The following is a 17,691-nucleotide window of genomic DNA, read 5'->3' as shown; positions in this document are numbered from 1 at the left end:
ACTATCAACGTATTATAGTGTGAACTTTACCCTGGATCCTGAGTCAGATGAATTATTTACACACACAGACGTACACAAATAATTGGAAACTGAACACTGACAGGATATTTGATATGTTAGCTGTAAAAACAGTATTTTTTAAAAAGAGTTCTTGTCTTTTAAAGATATATACTAAGATATTTATGGATGAAATAATATGATGTCTAAGATTTTCTTCAAAATTATACAGGAGGGTAGATGAGGAAGGGATATAGATAAAACAAGACTGGATATCAGGTGATAATTTGAAGCTGGACGATATGATTCACATAACACATTCTTGAATGAAAAGATTTACTATCAAATACTATATAAATTTAATGTAATTCTTTGCATTCCAACAAGACTTTGTTTTTTTGAACTTAATATCTAACTCTAGAATTTATAAGGAAGAATAAATATAAAAGAGCTGCTAAAAAAAATTTTGGGGGGGGAAAAGTAAAAGAAGACATTCCCTATAAGTTACTAAAATATTCTACCGATGATACTTTAACTGAAAACACTATGGCGGAGGTAATTATCTGCGTTGGCGGGGATGTGGAGAAACTGGAACCCTTATACTTGCTGGTGGGAATGTAAATTGGTATAGGCACTTGGGAAAACAGTTTGGTAGTTCCTCAAAAATTTAATCATAACATTACCATTTGACCCACAATTCCACTCCTTAATAGATATATATATAAAATAAATGGAAACATGTCCACACAAAAACTTACATGCAAACGCCCATAGCATTAATCATAAAAGCGAAAAGGTAGAAACAACCTAAATGTTCAAACAAATGGATAAACAAAATGTGACATGTCCATGCAACAGAATATTATTTGGCCATAAAAAGGAATGAAGTACCGATACATGCTACAATATGGATGAACCTTGGAAACATTATGCTAAGTGAGAGGGGCCAGTCACAAGGGACTACATACTACATGATTTCACTTACATGAAATGTCCAGAATAAGCAAATCTATAGAGACAGAAAGTACATTAGTGGTTGTCTAGGGTTGGGGAGTATGGGGAGTTTGGGGAGTTTGGGGGTGACAGCTAAAGGGTACAGGGTTTATTTTGGGGGTAATAAAATATTCTAAAGTTAATTGTGGTGATGGCTACACAACTCTGTGAATATACTAACTATTTTACACTTGAAATGGATGAATTGTATTGCATGTGAATTAAATCTCAATAAAGCTGTTACCAAAAAAAGAACAAAAAACTTCTACGGCACTGACACAGGAACAGACAAATAGATCAATGGAGAGGATGACAAACCCAGAAAAGATTCAGATAAATGAAATACCAGTCTCTCTGGATTTACTTTTGCCACTAACCATCAGTTCTTCACACAGTTATCAGAATAATCTTTTGGAAACTTTTTAAAACTTACTCCCCAGCTCAAAACCCTATGGCTTCCCATCACACTCAGAATAAAATCTAAACTCCTTACTGGGGCCCAAAGGCCCTCCATGATATGGGTTATCCATTTGGAAAAAATTAAGCTAAATTCTTCCTTTATACCCTATATAGCAATCAACCTCAAATGAACTAAAGTCCACTTAAAAAATCCACAGAAGTGTCTGAAGAACTAAAATATATATATATATATTTTTTAAGATTTTATTTTTCCTTTTTCTCCCCAAAGCCCCCCGGTACATAGTTGTATGTATTTTTTTTAGTTGTGGGTCCTTCTAGCTGTGGCATGTGGGATGCCACCCCAGCATGGCCCGAGGAGCAGTGCCATGTCTGCACCCAGGATCCGAACTGGTAAAATCCTGGGCTGCTGAAGGGGAGCATGCAAAGCCAACCACTCGGCCACGGGGCTGGCCCCTAAAAAATCTTTCTATAACCCAGTCAAGAAGCTTCCTAAGCAAGATACAAAATTCAGAAGCCATATATAAAGAAAAAAGTGGACAAATTTGACATTTAAAAGAAATTATTTAATTCCATATCACAAGACATCGTAAACAGACTATGAGAAAGTGGGATGAAATACTTGAACCAGCTAACAGATAATCAATATTCCTGGTTTACAAAGAGTTCCCACAAAAAAAGTATATAATAAAAAACTACTCAGAAAAAAACTACTAACAATCAATAAATGTATGAAAAGACACTTGACCTCACTAAATATGGAAAATTTAAAATACTGAGACATCATTCACGGACCTTAAGACTCACTCTTTAAAAGTATAATTCAGTGGTTTTTAGTACATTCACAGAGTTCTGCAAGCATCACCACTGCCGAATAACTTCAGAACGTTTTTATCCCCTGGAAAAAAACCCTGGGCCCAATGGCAGTCACAGTCCATTTCCCCCACCCCTGGGAACCACTATCTAATTTCTATGGATTTGCCTATTCAGAAATGGGCAGTCTTACACAAAGTTTATGAGTATATTAATTGGTATACTTTCTACAAGAGATCTCCTTTGACATCCACAATACTAATTCTAGTTATCTACTGTTCAGAAATAATAGCTCGAGCCCATAAGGATAAATGTACAAGGATGATTGTTAAAGCCCTGTTGGAATAAACCTAAATGAATAAGATAATGAGTAAATAAACTTGGACGTACACACACAGGTTCTCAGCAGAGGTAGGAAAGAATACAAGGCATGCCACCATGCTGAGGTGGTGGAATAAGGCAAAGCCCAAGGGAGTGGAATTCTATCCCTGACTGGAAAGAATGAAGCCCAAGTTTTTGTACTCAACCCCAGCAAGGCTCTCCACCCTCTCCCATAATCACGCCCTAGAGGACAGAAAAGTGGACAGAAAGCACCACTCAAACATTCAAAGGTAGCCTGGAGTGGAAGATAACAGGTCCCACGTGGGAAAGCTGGCAAGGAAATGCACCTAGCCTAGACTGTGTCAGAGCAAATACGAAGTCCAGACAGCACTGTCCAATTAAGCATGGACAAGATAAAAAGAAATGACATAGCAACAATGCGACACACAACAGTGTATAAAAATACAAAGAACAGTGGAGGCAGAGACAAAAATTCCAAACTAGAAGAAAACGTAAGTCAAGAAAGGGAACACTACTTCCCAAGAGCGGTTTGCAAAATAAATAAGTCTAAGAATTCAATAAAAGTCAAAAGATGAGATAAAACAAGAGATTGAGAAGAAAAGGGAACTTGAAAAGTTAAGGAAAAAATTGAGAATAAAATTAATACCATTATCTACATTTAAGTTATAAACACAACAGAACAGAGAAAGTTAAAAGCTGGATACTATTATGTTGGAAATCTTGAGTTAATCCAATGCATGCATTCGAAAAAAGACTAAAGAAACTGAAAATATACATAGATGACAAAGTTATCCACAACAAAGGTAAAAACTGGAGCTCAAATGAAATAGAAAAGAGCATTAAGGAAGAAAACACAGAAAAATTTCATTGAAAAGAAAGAAGAGAATCTGCAGACTGAAAGGGCATGCATACCATGTACCAGAACAAAAAATAAGAACAACTGATATTGAGATAGAGCCTGGTTAAGTTCTTGAACTTGAAAATAAAGAAAGAATTCTTCCATCTAATCCACAGACTCCATTTAAATTTCATCAACTGTCTCAATGACATCCTTAATAGCAAAAGGATTCAGTCTTGGATCACTTGTTATATTTAATTATCATATCCCTTTAAACTCCTTCAATCGAGAACAGTTTCTCAGTCTTCTACTTTCATGTTTGAGATTTGAAAATCAGAGACCAGCTATTTTTTCGGAACATCCCTCAATTTACCTGAGGCTTCCTCACGAATGGATACAAAGTAAGTATTTTGGCAAGAATATTACAGTAGTGATGCTGTGTCTTCTCACTGCATCCTATCAGGTACTACATGATTTCTATTTGTCTTATTACCGGTAGTGTTAATGTTAACCATTAGAATAAGGTGCTATCTGCCAGGTTTCTTTACTGTAAAGTTACCTCTTTTACTTTTACAATTAATAATTATGTTATGAGGAATCACTTTAACTCTATGAAACTTTAGAGTTTCACCCACTTGGTTCAGCATCTGTGGTAGGCTGAATGACTCCCCAAAACATATCCACATCCTAATCCTAACCTGTGATTGTTACCTTATACGGCAAAAAGGGACTTTGCAAATGTGATTAAGGATTGAAATGGCAAGATAATCCTGGATCATCCAAGGGGTCACATGTATCCTTTCAAGAGAGAGGCAGAGGCAGATGTGACACAGACAGAAGAGCAGCAGATAATGCGACCGTGGAGGCAGCGACTGGAGTGATGAAGCCATAGCCAAGAAATGCTAGCAACCACCAGAAGCTACAAGAGGAAAAAGAGTGCATCCCCCACCCCTTGGGGCTGGCTCCGTGGCCGAGTGGTTAAGTTCGCGTGCTCCACTACGGCGGCCCAGGGTTTGGATCCTGGGTGTCGACACGGCACCGCTGGTCAGGCCACATTGAGGCGGCGTCCCACATCCCATAACTAGAAGGACCTGCAACTAAGATATACAACCATGTACAGGGGATTTGGGAAGATAAAGCAGAAAAAAAAAAAAAAAAGATTGGCAACAGTTGTTAGCTCAGGTGCCAATCTTTAAAAAAAAAAAAAAAAAGAGTGCATCCCCCTAGAGAGCTTCCAGAGGGAGTGTGGCCCCTCTGACACCATGCTCTCAGGCCAGTGAAACTGATTTCAACTTCTGATCTCCAGAGAGAATCATTTCCGTTGTTTTAAAGCACCAAGTTTGTGGTAATTTGTCACAGCAGTCGCAGGAAACTTATACAACCCCCACTGATGAATTCATACTATGATGGTTGTCAAATGGTGATTTTCTAATTCCATCACACCTTCCACATTTGTTAGATGGCATTCTATTGTAAGAAAAAGCTTTCCATTCCCACATGTATTCATTTATTCAGTATGGACTTATGAACTCCTATTTTATTCAATAGGTTGCAATCTGTTACTATTTTGATTTTGATTTTTAAATTGCCATAGATTTGGCAAGTGTAAGGCTCTGCAAGCCAGTTTCTCTGTCCTTGTGACACGGTTCCATCTCCCTTTGAGGTCTTCCTTCCCTTCCAGCACATTAAGATATTCCAGGTTCATCTGTAATTTCCAAGCCTGTAACAAGCCATCCTCCAAGAAGCCCTGGTTTCTTTTAGTGTAAAACGGCATTCAGAAACCAAGATCTGGGTGCTATGTGGGCTCTCAGCTATTGGGGTGTTGCTGCTCCAAAGCCCTCTTAGTAGACAGATCTAGGGAATACACGTACATACACACACACACACAAGTGAGGATGTGTATACACATACACAAATGAGATCTGAATAAACATTTTTCCAAAGAAGAAATACAGATGGTCTCTAAGAGGTACATGAAAAAATGCTCTACGTCATTAAGCACCAGGGAAATGCAAATCAAAACCACAGTGACATATCACCTCACATCTGTTAGAAGGGCTATTATTAAGAAGACTAGAAATAACAAGTGTTGGTGAGGATGTGGAGAAAAGCGAACCTTTGTGCATTGTTGGTGGGAATGTAAATTGGTGCAGCCACTATGGAAAACAGTATTGGACATCCCTCAAAAATTAAAAATGGAACTATCATATGATCCAGCAATTCTACATCTGGGTATTTATCTAAAGAAAATGAAAACACTAACTCAAAAAGATATAGGCACCCCCATGTTTACTGAAGCATTATTTATAACAGCCAAGATACGGAAACAACCTAAGTGTCCATCGATGGGTGAATGGTAAGAAATTGTGGGGGGGGGGGGGTGTATATATATATATGTGCAATGCAATAGTATTAGGCTGTAAAAAAGAATGAAATCTTGCCATTTACGACAACATGGATGGATCTTGAGGGTATTATGCTAAGTGAAATAAGTCAGACAGAAAGACAAATACCATACGATCTCTCTTATATGTGGAATATAATAAACAAATAAGTAAACATAATAATAACCCAAGCTCACAGATTGAGAGAACAGATTGGTGGTTTCTGGAGGGGGTGGGATGGGAGAAATGGGTGAACTGTTTTGTTTTTTAGCTTAAATAAATTGAATAAAAATAAATAAATAATATAAAAAAGAAACCAAATATTTTTGTCTATATTTATTTCTCTATCTATCTACCTATCTATATTTACAGTCATGTGCTGCATAACGACATTTTAGTCAACAACGGACTACATATATGATAGTGGTCCCATAAGATAAGTACCATATAGCCTAGGTGTGTAGTGGGCTATACTATCTAGGCTTGTGTAAGTAGATTCGATGATGCTCACATAACAAGGAAATCACCTAACAACTCATTTCTCAGAACATATCCTCGTCATTGAGGGTGACTGTACTGAAAACCTTGAGTTTACTCTGATACCTCCAATTCCAATCCCAAATCACAGATTTCTCCCTTGGCTAGATCCCATTGCCCTCAATGTTTATTAGATCAACTCTCGTCATAGGTAACCAATCTCCTGTTGCCATCCCAACTGCTGCACATATGGACACGTTCCTCACAATGCTTGGGTTCCAACACCTAGCTCTAGGCCACTACCACCCCATTACAAACAAGCACTGTCCTCTCCCTACTTGGGCTCTAACACCTCATGCTAAGCTGCCGCCACTCCCTGCAGACACCCTCCTTATCCCGCTTAGACTCCCTCCTCTCCACATTCAATCTCCACAGTCTGCTGCTGTGCCCCCATCCCCTCACCTCTTCACTTGTTCAGGATCCAATAGCCATAGAGACTCCTGCCTCACCCTACTCAGGCTCTGACAACCCATACTGGGCCACAGCCACCCTCCACCCATGCATGTTCTCCCTACCTGCCTGTGTTCTGATACCCTGTGCCAGCACACAAAGACACCCTCCTCTCTTCATTTGGGCCCTGATACTTGGTTCCAGGTCACCACCACTGCCCCCCTCCCCTGCAGACATCTACCTTGCTTGGCCCCACCTAATGGCTTTTGGACTGAACTATTTAGGAAGGAAGATAGTAAAAACAGTATTTATATTGTCATTCCACTATCAAAATTATTTCTATCTATCCACTAATCATTAATATATATATGTACTGTGAAATATCTGGGATGATGTTCACGAAATGATAATATGGTTATTTCTGGATTGTATGAATTTTCGACAATTTCCCCCTTCTTTGTGCCTTTTTTTTTTTAAGATTTTATTTTTTTTCCTTTTCCTCCCAAAGCCCCCGGGTGCATAGTTGTATATTTTTAGTTGTGGGTCCTTCTAGTTGTGGCATGTGGGATGCTGCCTCAGCATGGCTTGATGGGCAGTGCCATGTCCACGCCCAGGACTCGAACCGGCGAAATCCTGGGCCGCCGAAGGAGAGCGTGTGAACTTAACCACTGGCCACAGGGCCGGCCCCTGTGCCTTTCTTTGTATTGCTTGAATTGCTTATACTATGTGTCAGTTTTATTAACATAATCATATTCTCTAAAAAAACTGAATATACATAGAAAAATAGAGCTACAGATATATTCAAGGAAACATTGGTGAAAATTTTTAAATAGTGAAATTCTGTATACAATTTAAATGTTAACTAAATTATGGTAAATCCTACAACGGCATACCAAGTAATATTTGACACAGAGGTATATCTACGGACATGTAAAAATAATCACTATAAAGTTAAAAAAGGATTTTATAAAACCATATCTATTATGAAGTTTAAAAAATATATATATTCATAAATATTTATATTCATAGAAAAAATCTGGAAGGACACACAACAAAACGTTAATATTTATTTCCAGGCAGTGGGATTACAGTTAATTGTTTATATGAGTTTTGTAATTTATGTATATATGACTTGTATAATAAAAGTTGTCTTACAAAATATGATGAGAACACAAAATTCTATCAGGGTGAAGACACTACTAGGTGATATAGAGAAATACGAAACTGTTAATCCAGAATTCTAAACCCAGTTAAACTAGTTTAACTGAGTAAAACATAGACAATGTTAGATGACAGAGATTTTTACCATTCACAAACCTTCCTTATAAGAGCTCCTAAAAGATATTCTTCAGGAAAAGGAAAACTGAACTAAAAAGGAAGCAGTGGGATGAAAGAGGCAAAGGTGAGCTGACAAACTCTGGGTGAATCTACGCAAGCACTGGCTATGGAAGAGAATGAACTACAACACTGAACACAGATGATTTTAAGACTTTTATTTGGGAGGATGGTAAAAATACTGACCTATTTTACGATTTTTGTTAATTCAAATATTTATTTTTTTTAAAAATGTGAGAGTAAGTGCAAAGAAAACACAAATCGAATATGTAACTTCAAAACTAACAGAAGAAAAAAAGAGAATTAAGTAAACTCAATCAATCCAAGGCAAGAAACGAGAAAAAAGCAAAGCAAGAACACGGTCAAAACACAAAATTTAGGAGGAAAAAACCCCAATAAATTAAGCAGAATAAACTGACCAATTAAATCGCAGATTGAATTCTAAACCTATGTGTCATTTATGAAAGACACCTACGATTAATCACAGAAAGGTTGAAAGTTAAAAGGATAACTATACCAAACAAATGTAAATCAAAAAAGTTCTTTGCACATGTACAGCTAATAATGTAACATACATTGCCATAGCCTTATTAAGACAGAAACGACTGCCATATTTGCTTCTCATGTGTTTTGGGTGTGTTTTTGTAATTGAAAATAAAAAATCTGAGAGAAAAATGGAATGTAAAGCCTCTCCTGAACAAAAAATGCCATATTTTAGCAATGGTTACCCAGGCATGAATAAACAGTGCTGTTCACCACTGTATCTCTAGCACGTAGCATCTTATAGATACTCAACGCACTCTGCACTGGCTGAAGAAAGTACTACGAAAGATTCGAGACTGCAAAAAAAGGGCAGTGTTACATAATTAATTACATCTTTTCTGGTCTAATTTAAAGTGACCCCTTTTCATTAAAAGGTACTTTAAGAGGGAATTCTAAAAACAGTGCTTCTGAAGAGATTAGAAAGAAGAAGAGTTCTGAATTCTGCTTTAATCTCCTGCTCTGAAACTTCCAATTTACTTCCATACTTCTCTCCCTTCAGTGCCATGTTTTAGTGACCTGAGTTCAGAACTCAATAGCTGTAAATTCTTAGCTGAAAGCTCACTGTTGCCTTTTTGATACCTAATTGAATTTTGGCATCCAATAATAAACTTCTCTGTAAAAAAATTAGTCACCATTCTACAACACAATAAAACAGAAGAAGACACACCACCTACCTTCCATCTTTCAGAGTATTAACAATAAACCGGTTAACCTGGCAAATACAGTTGCTGGACAGCCGTTCTTCCTCAACAAGGGGGTTCAACTGTGTTGCCAACATGAAAGCTGAAAAGCACCGAGATTACCTTAGTTTCCAAAACATTTCAGTCATGACAATCTGAAAGCTGATCACATCTGTACTAGCAAAGAAAAGCAATGCCTGAAATATGTTCCTGAAATTAAAACTACTCAGACTCCGCAGAGTGAAAAACAGTATTAATTTTCTGTGCATTAAACATCTGCTGCTATTCTGAAGTGTAAATATTTCTTAAAGTGCCCCAAATCATTTTTTCCATCATTCAGGTTTCACAAGAAAGACCAAAAAATCTTTTCTAGGTCCTTTCCCTTGCGACTAGAGATGGCAAGCATATATTCTGCAAATTCTCTCCTTTCTCTCTTGTAAAGCTTCCCACACAGAAATAAAACCCCAAAAAGGCAAGTATAGGAGAGCTAACCCATCATGTTCACTAAATGTCAATATCATCCTGAGGGAAATTAATCAAAAAAAACACATAGCACCAGTTAGAGAAAATTAATTAAGCCAAGTGGCAGCTTTCCACTAGATCCAGTCTATTGTTAGAATGCTCTCTGCCAGCTGCAATTCTGTCTGAAGGAAGTGCACAGCCAAGCAAATGTAGACTTCTGGAATGTCTCAAATTATTGCAATCAAAGTGTTGGGTGTGCTTTTATTATTTAAATACAAACTCCCAGATTAATACATCATACTTACAGGACAGAGTGTTCAATCCATCACTCATAAGCAGTCGATAACGGGGTGGACTATTCCCTGTAGTAATGGGACGAATGTTCTAGGACAGAAAACATGATTCATTAGCCAGGTCGTCTGCTCGGTCCCCAGGGATGAGTACGGCTAAGTGGCAGGAGAGTGGGTTTGCCATTAGTTCAACACAACTTGAACGGCTTGCCCACTCTCTTGATACCTAAATCCAAGTCAAAGAAAAGTGGACTTGACGATTCTCCCACCAACCTCTCTCCACCAGCATTAAACATAACATAGATGAGAATAAAATGAGTTGTCAATACTCTTATGTTCTCTCTCACCTAAATCAAATTCGGTTGAGAATCAATTTCAAAAAAACATATAATAAGGCACCTAATATATGCAAGGTACTGTGTAGGAAACATGCTAAAAACGAAAAAAAAAATCTCTGGGGCTGGCCTGGTGGCGCTTCGGCGGCCCGGGTTTCACCAGTTCAGATCCCGGGTGCTGACATGGCACTGCTTGGCAAACCATGCTGTGGCAGGCATCCCATGAATGGGGTGGAGGAGGGTGGGCACGGATGTTAGCTCAGGGCCAGTCTTCCTCAGCAAAAAGAGGAGGATTGGCGGCAGATGTTAGCTCAGGGCTAATCTTCCTTAAAAAAAAAATCTTTGCCCTGAGGGGCTTACAACTGGGGTAGAGACAGAGGCAGAGAGACACAAGAGAGGTGTGCACATAATGATAGAGGGGTAGAGCCAAGACCTTTATCCCACTTGAAGGAAATCAGCGGCGGCTTCTGAAGGAAGTGAAACATGTAAACAGAGCCCTAAGATGACTGCCAGTGAGTCTGGGAGAAACAGGGAGACCATCAGGCTGAGAATCTGCAGGTATGATCCAGGACTCTGCTTCTATTGATTTTTAAAATTCCTACTAAAATTTGAGAACCCTTAAATGAATGACAAGGTTAATGAAGAATTTTAAGCAGACAAGTTCATTTTAGGCAGATCTCTCTGGAGGCCATAGGGAAGGCAGATTTGAGCAAGACAAACTTCAGGGCAGGAAGACAAGTAAGGACAAGTAAAGACAAACAGGCTTGCTTCCTATCTTAGGATTACAACATGGACTGGTCTATTTTTTGTGATGATGGAGAGAACTTCCTAAAGTGGACAAATCTGTTTGTCCTTCATTAAATGTAACTTATGATTATATATAAGTTTAAAAAATGTTTGACATAAAACATATGTAGGTACTCACAATGACTTGGAGGATGGGTTTTATGGATGTATCTCCCTGTTGCATTATGGCCTGAAAGAGTAAAAACAGATTCTTGTGAGATACGCACTCAAATCATGATTAAAATTTGACATTTTACAGTTTGGTATTTGGAAAAACCCACAAATAACATTATTGAAAGAGCCTTCTTGGAACATATCATTTGAAAATCTAGTTTAAGTTTCATCACTCTGGACAATCATAAAATTATAAAGTGGGAGACGTTCACTGACAAGGATACACTTACTACATCTAAAATACTGGTATCATACGTACTTAGTATTCATAGCAGCACATTAATTTCCCGAGAGTGCCCATTAATAGAAAATTACATAAATAAGTATGGTAAATCCTGAAAAGAGAGTATTACACAACCTTAAAAAGATGCTGTTTATATAACACTGGTTGCCTCTTGTGAGAGGAACTGGTTGAGCAGGGAACACATGTAGGAGGCAGACCTTGCACTGAATCTTCTTTCATACCTTTTGAATATTAAATCTCACCAAAAGTCTCATGACTCTATTAGCAATTATAAAAAAAAAAATTACTAAAAAAAATGGAACAACTATCAATCAGGCTTTTAGTTTGTTTCTTAAAAGCCATCATTTAAAGGTAATCATCAGAAAAACTAACAGTACTTTAAAACTGACCGTCTGACCTCTGCTTTTGCCCATGCTGAAATAAATTAAACCAGACTAGCTTTTCGAACCATAAACTGAAAAACTGGACAAAAAACACACAAACTCTTTTCAAATACCGGACAACAGGCGAACCACTAAGATAAACAAACACACAGATAAAAAGAACAGATTAGTGGTTACTGGAGGGGAAGGGGATGGGAGTCTGGACAAAAGGGGTAAAGGGGCACATAAATATGGTGATGGATAAAAATTAGACTCTCAGTGGTGAGCATGATGCAGTCTATACAGAAACTGATAAATAATATTGTACACCTGAAATTATACAATGTTATAAACCAAAACAACCTCAATAAAAAAAAAACTGGGATCCCAGAAAGAAAGGAAACAAAGAGGGGAGCCCTACAATCACCCTAGCTTTCTGAAGAGAGGCACTTTGGACCACAGTGCAGCGAAAGAACCAGAAGAACAGGGCAGTCCTGTTGCACACAGATCAGAGCGCAGGGAGGTAAGTTAGCTGGATCTCATGGATGCAGAGGATCAGAGAGGAGGGAGCTACAGAGAAAGAGCTTCAGTGACCTACACGGGGGTTCCCTCGAGTCTTTAGCCATATTCTTAGCTGTGCATACATAGAATGAGACTCCACAAGGCCAGGTGAAGAAGAAGTATTAGAGAGTTATAAGCTGGAAAATTACTGGAGCTCATATAGGCTAGAATACATTTGAGTTCCAACCAGCCAGAGTGGAGAGAACTTAATAAACACCTGGTACATTCCGTAGAGACCCTAAAAAGGCCATGCTTTAGAAATAGGACTAAACTAGACTCAAAAGTATACGCTACTTTAGACCCACTCCAGTCTCAAAGGGATCAGTCGATCTGCAAGGAAATCAACAGTCTGCCAGAATAATTCAATATTCTTTAAGGAAATATACATAATCTAGACACTGAATAATGTAATATTCATAATGTCCAGTATCTAGTCAAAAATTACTAGACAAAATATTATTTGGAGGTAGACATGGTAAGTTAAAGATATACGTTATAACCTTGAAGCAGCAGTTCTCAAACTGCAATCTGAGGGCTCCAGATCTTTTCAGGGGGTTCATAAACTCAAAACTATTTTCATTACCATAAACAAGATTTTGCCTTTCTCATTCTCATTCACTCAATAGAATGAAAAACTGGCTGAAGGACTAATAAAACCTTACACTATTAACATTGATGAATGTCTGCTGGATGAAAAGTCAGTAGAAGAAACCACAGCAGAGACACCTTCTAATGATACAGCAACTTGTTGAATTAAAGAACAAGATACATCATGAAGATTGAGTTAACATCTCTTCTGCAGAATTCTACTTTTGCTTTACAAATGGAGAGATCTATAGATGGGGCTGGACTTGCTGTTTTGCTTGTATTCATCTGGAATCAGCACCAACTAATCATCTAGTAAGATCTTCTTTCATGTGAATGCTTGACAACAAACACAAATTATACTGAAATATTCAAAGTGTTGAATCACTTTCTGAAACTCATGGTTTATCCTGGAACAGCTGTGTTGACATCTGCACTGATGGTGTAAAGCAGAACTAGGTAGAACTACTGGTGCTTTAGCATAGTTACTATGCTATATATATAGCAATATTATATATATTGCACTATATATATATATATACACACAATGACTAGTAGTCGTATTCTTCACTGCCCTGAACACATGGTAGTGGGGGTCACTAAAGAATGAACCCTGGGGGCTGACCCAGCGGTGCAGCAGTTAAGGTCACAAGCTCCACTTCGGCGGCCCGGGGTTCACCGGTTCGGATCCTGGGTGCGGACATGGCACCACTTGGCAAGCCATGCTGTGGTACACGTCCCACATATAAAGTAGAGGAAGATGGACACGGATGTTAGCTCAAAGTGGGCCTTTCTCAGCAAAAAGAGGAGGATTGGCAGCAGATGTTAGCTCAGGGCTAGTCTTCCTCAAAAAAAAAAAGAATGAACCCTGAAGAAGTAAAATTATTTATTACATTAAATCTTAACCCTTGAGCACAAAATTTTTTAACATTCTATGTAACAACACAGAAATATGCAAAAAGTACTTCTGCTGCATACTGAAACACGGCTGTCACCTCGAGGAAGAGCACAAGTGCAACTGTTGGAGTTGTGACTTGCACTAGCTACTGTTTTCATGGAACATCATTTTTACTTGAAAGGGCAAATGACACACTATGGTTACAGTAGATATTTTCTCAAAAATAAACAAAGTGAGGGGCCAGCCTGGCGGTGTAGTGGTTAAGTTGGCACGCTCCGCTTTGGTAGCCCAGGGTTCACAGGTTCGGATCACAGGTGAGGACCTACGCACTGCTCATCAAGCCATGCTGTGGCAGCATCCCACATATAAAATAGAGGAAGACTGGCACAGATGTCAGCTCAGCAACAATCTTTCTCAAGCAAAAAGAGGAAGATTGGCAATGGATGTTAGCTCAGGGCCAATCTTCCTCACCAAAAAACAAACAAACAAAAAACACAAAGGAAAAGAAAAGAAAAAAGAGTTTAAAAAACATATTAAAAAAAACAAGTGAGCCTGTTTTCAGGGAAAACAATAGTATCTGTTGCCAATAAAAGAATGTTCTGGTGAAAATCAGAACTTTTAAGAACTTGTATTCACCAACAATGAGCTTTACTGCTTCCCAATACTTACAGATTTCTGATTAAATCAACGGCGAGATTAATAAGCGTGAATTGTTACATAACAAAATATATCGATAATGGAAGATCTGCATAATGCAATGAACCAACACTTTCCAAATGACCAATGCATTACAAATAACACATAGGTAAAGATTCACCCAAAGCACAAGCTAGACCAGTTCTACATTCCAGCCAACCTTTAAGAAACTACCATTTGTTAAGCTTTGATGTAGTATTAAAGGAAAACTGTTTTTCTATTCAAAACACTTCTGACACCAAATGTGTGGGTTTTCCACATGACGCAATCTCTGCAGAAACTAAATTCTAGGTGTCCTACAAGTCAATTCAATTCTGACACTACCTACCCAGAGTTAGTGTCGACCCACGGGTTGAGGGCTCAGGCCCATGAGACTGTCCCATGCCCATTTCAGACACCAGTGGTCCCCAGGTTACCCACACTTCTGTTCAACTTGGCTACAAATTGGGGGTTCCCACGACCCCCTCCTCAGGCTCATGGAACTCAGGGATACACTTTACTTAGTATTACTGGTTTATGATAAAAGATATTATAAAGACACAAATGAACAAAGAGATGAAGAGGTACACAGGGAAAGGTCGGAAGCATAGGTAATTCTGTCCCTGCGGAGCGTGGGATGCATCACACTCCCTGCATGTAGATGTGTTCACCAACCCAGAAGCTCTCTGAACTCTGCTGTTTAGGGTTTTCTTTTGAAAGTCCCATTACATAGGAAGGATTGATTAAATCACCAGCCATTGGTGATTAACTCAACCTCCAGCCTCTCTGGGGAGGTGGGGATGGTTTGGGGCTGAAAGTTCCAACTCTCTAATCACATGGTTGGTTCCCCTGGCAATCAGTCCCCATTCTGAAGCTATGAGGTCCACCAAGAGTTACCTCATCAAGGTAAACTCAAGCACGGTTGAAGGGGCTTATTAGGAATAACAAAAAAAGTTCCTCCCACCCATATCATTCAGGAAATCCCAAGGGTTTTAGGAGCTGTGTGAGAAACTGGACAAAGAACAAATATATATTTATTATAATATCACAAGGATCAAAAAGGAAGCCTGAAAAGACTATTAAGCCAGCCCTGATGGCCAGCAGTTAAAGTTCGACACACTCTGCTTTGGTGGCCCAGGTTCAGTTCCTGGGCTGGAATCACACCACTCATCTGTCAGTAGCCATGCTGTGGTGGTGGCTCACACGGACAAACCAGAGGGACTTACAAGTACAATATACAACTAAGTACTGGGGCTTTGTGGAAGGAGAAAAAAAAGAGAGAGGAACATTGGCAATAGATGTTAGCTCAGAGTGAATCTTTCCCAGAAAAAAAAAAATACTCCCCCTTTCTCCAACTACATATCTGAGGTCAGATTTCTTCATATAGTTCAATCAAAAAAAACATATATCAATATACTGAATGCAGAAGCTGATATATAAATCTAGCTGTCAAGTCTTCTAGCAAGCCAAATACTAAAGTAATGTGCAAAAACATAAAACAATGTCCCTTTCTATTTGTTTTGAAACATATAGCTATTTTTCCTAAAATGTTATTTATGTTAACAAATGATTTTATTATTATTTTAAATGAATAAATATTTTAAAAGTATCTCAGTTATAATTTCAAACATGGTAAGGTAGATATAACCCACAAAAACAAAAGCTCTTGCTTTTTAAGAGCGTAAAAGCATTCTAAGGGGCCAGCCTGGTGGTGCAGTGGTTAAGTTTGCAGGTTCCGCTTCAGCGGCCCGGGGCTTGCCGGTTCGGATCCCGGGTGTGGACACAGCACCACTTGGCAAGCCATGCTGTGGTAGGCATCTGACATATAAAGTAGAGGAAGATGGGCATGGATGCTAGCTCAGTGCCAGTCTTCCTCAGCAAAAAACGGAGGACTGGCAGCAGGACTAATCTTCCTCAAAAAATAAATAAATAGAGTATTCTAAGATCAAAACATTTGAGAACTACTCAAATGTTACAGACCGAACGTTTGTGTGTTATGCTCCCCCCCATTCATATATTGAAGCCCTAACTCCCAATGTGATGGCATTAGGAGACAGACACTTTGGAGTGTGGCTTTAATTAGTTTTAGATGAGGTGATAGGGATGGAGCCCCCATAACAAGATTAGTGCCCTTATAAGAGGAAGCAAGACCAGAGCTCACTCTCTCCCCACATAAAGAAGAGTTCACATGAGCATACAGGGAGATGTCAGCTGCAAGCCAGGAAGACAGCCCTTACCCGGAACTGAATCTGCTAGCACCATCATCTTGGATTTCCCAGCCTTTGGAATAGTGAGAAATAAATCTGTTGTTCACACCACTCAGTCTATGGTATTTTGTTATAGTAGTCCAAACTAAGATGCACTGCCCTAAAGCAATCATCAAAAAAGTAAAGCTAATAATGGAAATAAATCTGAATACTCAATCCAAAAATCAGGAAAAGCTAAAAAAAGAAAAAGAAACAACAAAGAATAGATGAGACAAATAGAAAAATGAAAAGCTTAAACCCAAACATGTAATTGTAAACAATTCAAGTACTCCAATTAAAAGACAGAAACTGTCATAATGAATAAAAACGACCCAACTATTTGCTGTCTACCAGAAGTGTACTTCAAATATAAAAAGACAGATAACTTAAAAATAAAACACTGGAAAAAATATATCATTAATGGCAGGAAAAGTAGACTTCAGGACAAGGAATATTACCAGGGATAAAAAAGTACATTTCATAATAATAATAATAGGGTTGATTCCTGAAGAAGAAACAACAAAGATAAATGTGTGCACCTAAAGAGAGTTTCAAAATATATGAAGCAAAAACTGACAGAATTAAAAGAAGAAATAGGTACCTTCACCATTTAATTGGTGGTTTCACGATTCTTCTCTAAGTAATTGACAGTGCAAATAGACCAAAAAAAAAAAAAGAATAAGAATATAAGACACCAAACAATTTGACCTAATTAGATCATTAAACAATTGTAGAACACATTCTTTTAAACACAACTGGAACATTTTCATCAAGATAGTCCATATGCTGGGCCGTAAAACAAGT

The 17,691-nt window shown here is 38.3% G+C and overlaps 1 protein-coding gene across 1 annotated transcript in view; it reads right to left on the bottom strand.

Annotated features, from left to right (window-relative positions):
- Positions 1-17,691, bottom strand: part of RPA1 (replication protein A1) — a 63,843-nt gene that overhangs the window by 39,544 nt on the left and 6,608 nt on the right. The window contains exons 2-4 of the mRNA XM_070562909.1: positions 11,282-11,332; positions 10,037-10,115; positions 9,264-9,372 (exon numbers count right to left, since the gene is read on the bottom strand). Of these exons, the coding sequence (XP_070419010.1) occupies positions 9,264-9,372; positions 10,037-10,115; positions 11,282-11,332 (239 nt within the window). The remainder of the gene's footprint in view (positions 1-9,263; positions 9,373-10,036; positions 10,116-11,281; positions 11,333-17,691) is intronic.

This window comes from Equus przewalskii, chromosome 10 (assembly GCF_037783145.1).
Source record: "Equus przewalskii isolate Varuska chromosome 10, EquPr2, whole genome shotgun sequence".
In the NCBI taxonomy this organism is placed as follows: domain Eukaryota; kingdom Metazoa; phylum Chordata; class Mammalia; order Perissodactyla; family Equidae; genus Equus; species Equus przewalskii.
The sequence above is the reverse complement of the archived record's forward strand: the minus strand, read 5'-3'. Positions and strand labels throughout refer to the sequence as shown.